We start from the raw sequence: 2058 nt of genomic DNA on the forward strand, positions 1-2058 counted from the left end.
CGCTCCGTTGCCAGGTGCCAGGCTGGAGTGCAGTGGCGCAATCTCGGCTCACTGCAACCTCCACCTCCCAGGTTCAAGCAATTCTCCTGCCTCAGCCTCCCGAGTAGCTGGGACCACAGGGGCGCACCACCACGTCCAGCTAATTTTTGTATGTTTAGTAGAGACGGGGTTTCACCATGTTGGCCAAGATAGTCTCGATCTCTTGACCTTGTGATCCGCCCGCCTTGGCCTCCCAAAGTGCTGGGATTACGGGCATGAGCCACCTTTTTTTTTTTGAGGCAGAGTCTTGCTCTATTGCCCAGGATGAAGTGCAGTGATGTGACCTTGGCTCACTGCAACCTCTGCCTCCCAGGTTCAACCAATTTTCCTGCCTCAGCCTCCCTGAGTAGTTGGGATTACAGCCACACATCACCACACCTGGCTAATTTTTGTGTTTTTAGTAGAGACACGGTTTTTCCATGTTGGCTAGGCTGGTCTTGAACTCCTGGCCGAAGGTGATCCACCCATGCTGGCCTCCCAAAGTGCTGCGATTATAGGCGTCGGCCACTACGCTCGGCCCTACCGTTCCTTTTTGCCAGAGCACCTGGCCCTACAATTTCTTTCTTTTTTTTTTTTAAGACACAGTCTCACTCTGTTGCCCAGGCTGGAATGCAATGGCGAGACCTGAGCTCACGGCAACCTCTGCCTCCTGGGTTCAAGTGATTATCCTGCCTCAGCCTCCCGAGCAGCTGGGATTACAGGCATGTGCCAACATGTCTGGCTAATTTCTATAATTTTAGCAGAGACGGGGGTTTCCCCATGTTGGCCAGGCTGGTCTCAAACTCCTGACCTCAGGTAATCCACCCGCCCTGGCCTCCCAAAGTGCTGGGATTACAGGCATGAGCCACTGCGCCTGGCCTACAATTTCTTTCAAGGTTGACTATTAAAGGGTTTTTAAAGCCCTGCCAACGCCAGCAGAAGCCTTAAGATGGTCCACTCTGTAAGGTACCCCAACAGGTTAGCATTCTGCACTCTACTCTGTACAGGATCATGGATAGGCCTTTGGTTAGAAAAACAGACAGGTGGCTTTTCCAAGAATCACAAAAAACAAGACATTCTTTGTTTCCTGCCGGAAGACATTTTTAGCATAATTTTCTTCTATAGACAAAGAGTGAGAGACCAAAAACCACGTCAAAGAGTGGGGTTTAAAAATGCACGAGCACCGCGCCCAGCATGAGCTGCATCCCCTTACCCCTCACAGGCCCGATGGAGTTGCTGAGAGCATAGCGCAAGATCCTCTCCTCCTGGTTGTACAGGACAAACACGCTGTCCACGGAGAGCTGCTGGGTGCTGGGCAAGGCCCGCCGGGAGTCATCGTGGACACATTCCTGGAAGGTGATGGTCTGGCGCCACTGGTAAGTGTAGATGCGTGAAGGAGCTGCCCCATCGCGCTCGGGCTCAGTCACCGTGTACTCCCGGGTGGAGGAGGAAGTGATCACTGCAGAGTGGGAAGGACAGAGGGGACAAGGCAGGGAGACAAAGGAAAGATGGTTAAGGATGCGAGAAGCTGAATCAAAGGCTTTAAAAGCACCTTGGCATTCCCTGCCCATAAGGCTACCAGAGGACCAATCAGACAGAACAGCTTAAATCAGACAATCTGTTTGTACTGGGACTCATTCTATGAAATACCTGGATTTCCCACATGATCATTGGTATTATTTGTATTGTTAATATTTGCTGCTTTTCTCATCAAGTGGTTCTCTGTAAGTTCTGAAGACCCCCAGAGCTAGAGATGAAGGTCCAGTGGAGAGAACACACACTTGGAAATAGACACCCTGAATTCATACCTAGTACCACTCACTAGCTGTGTGACCACTGGCTGGTTACTCAACATCTTTGGTCTCAGTTTCTTACACAAAACAGGTCAAGATGAGGATTAGACCAGGTAACGTATGTAAAATTTCTGGAATCAAGCAGGTTAATAGTAAGACAAATTTACTGAGTGAGCATTTACTCTGTCACAACGTGCTAACTGCTTTATATTGGTTATCTCAATTAGGATTCAATAAATGGTGATTT

At 49.6% G+C, this 2058-nt stretch overlaps 1 protein-coding gene across 1 annotated transcript in view; it reads right to left on the reverse strand.

Moving 5' to 3' along the window:
- NID1 (nidogen 1) overlaps positions 1-2058 on the reverse strand; it is an 89078-nt gene that overhangs the window by 49324 nt on the left and 37696 nt on the right. The window contains exon 8 of the mRNA XM_017526593.2: positions 1232-1477. Within this exon, the coding sequence (XP_017382082.2) occupies positions 1232-1477 (246 nt within the window). The remainder of the gene's footprint in view (positions 1-1231; positions 1478-2058) is intronic.

The sequence above is a fragment of the Cebus imitator genome, unplaced genomic scaffold (assembly GCF_001604975.1).
Source record: "Cebus imitator isolate Cc_AM_T3 unplaced genomic scaffold, Cebus_imitator-1.0 Scaffold42, whole genome shotgun sequence".
NCBI lineage: Eukaryota > Metazoa > Chordata > Mammalia > Primates > Cebidae > Cebus > Cebus imitator.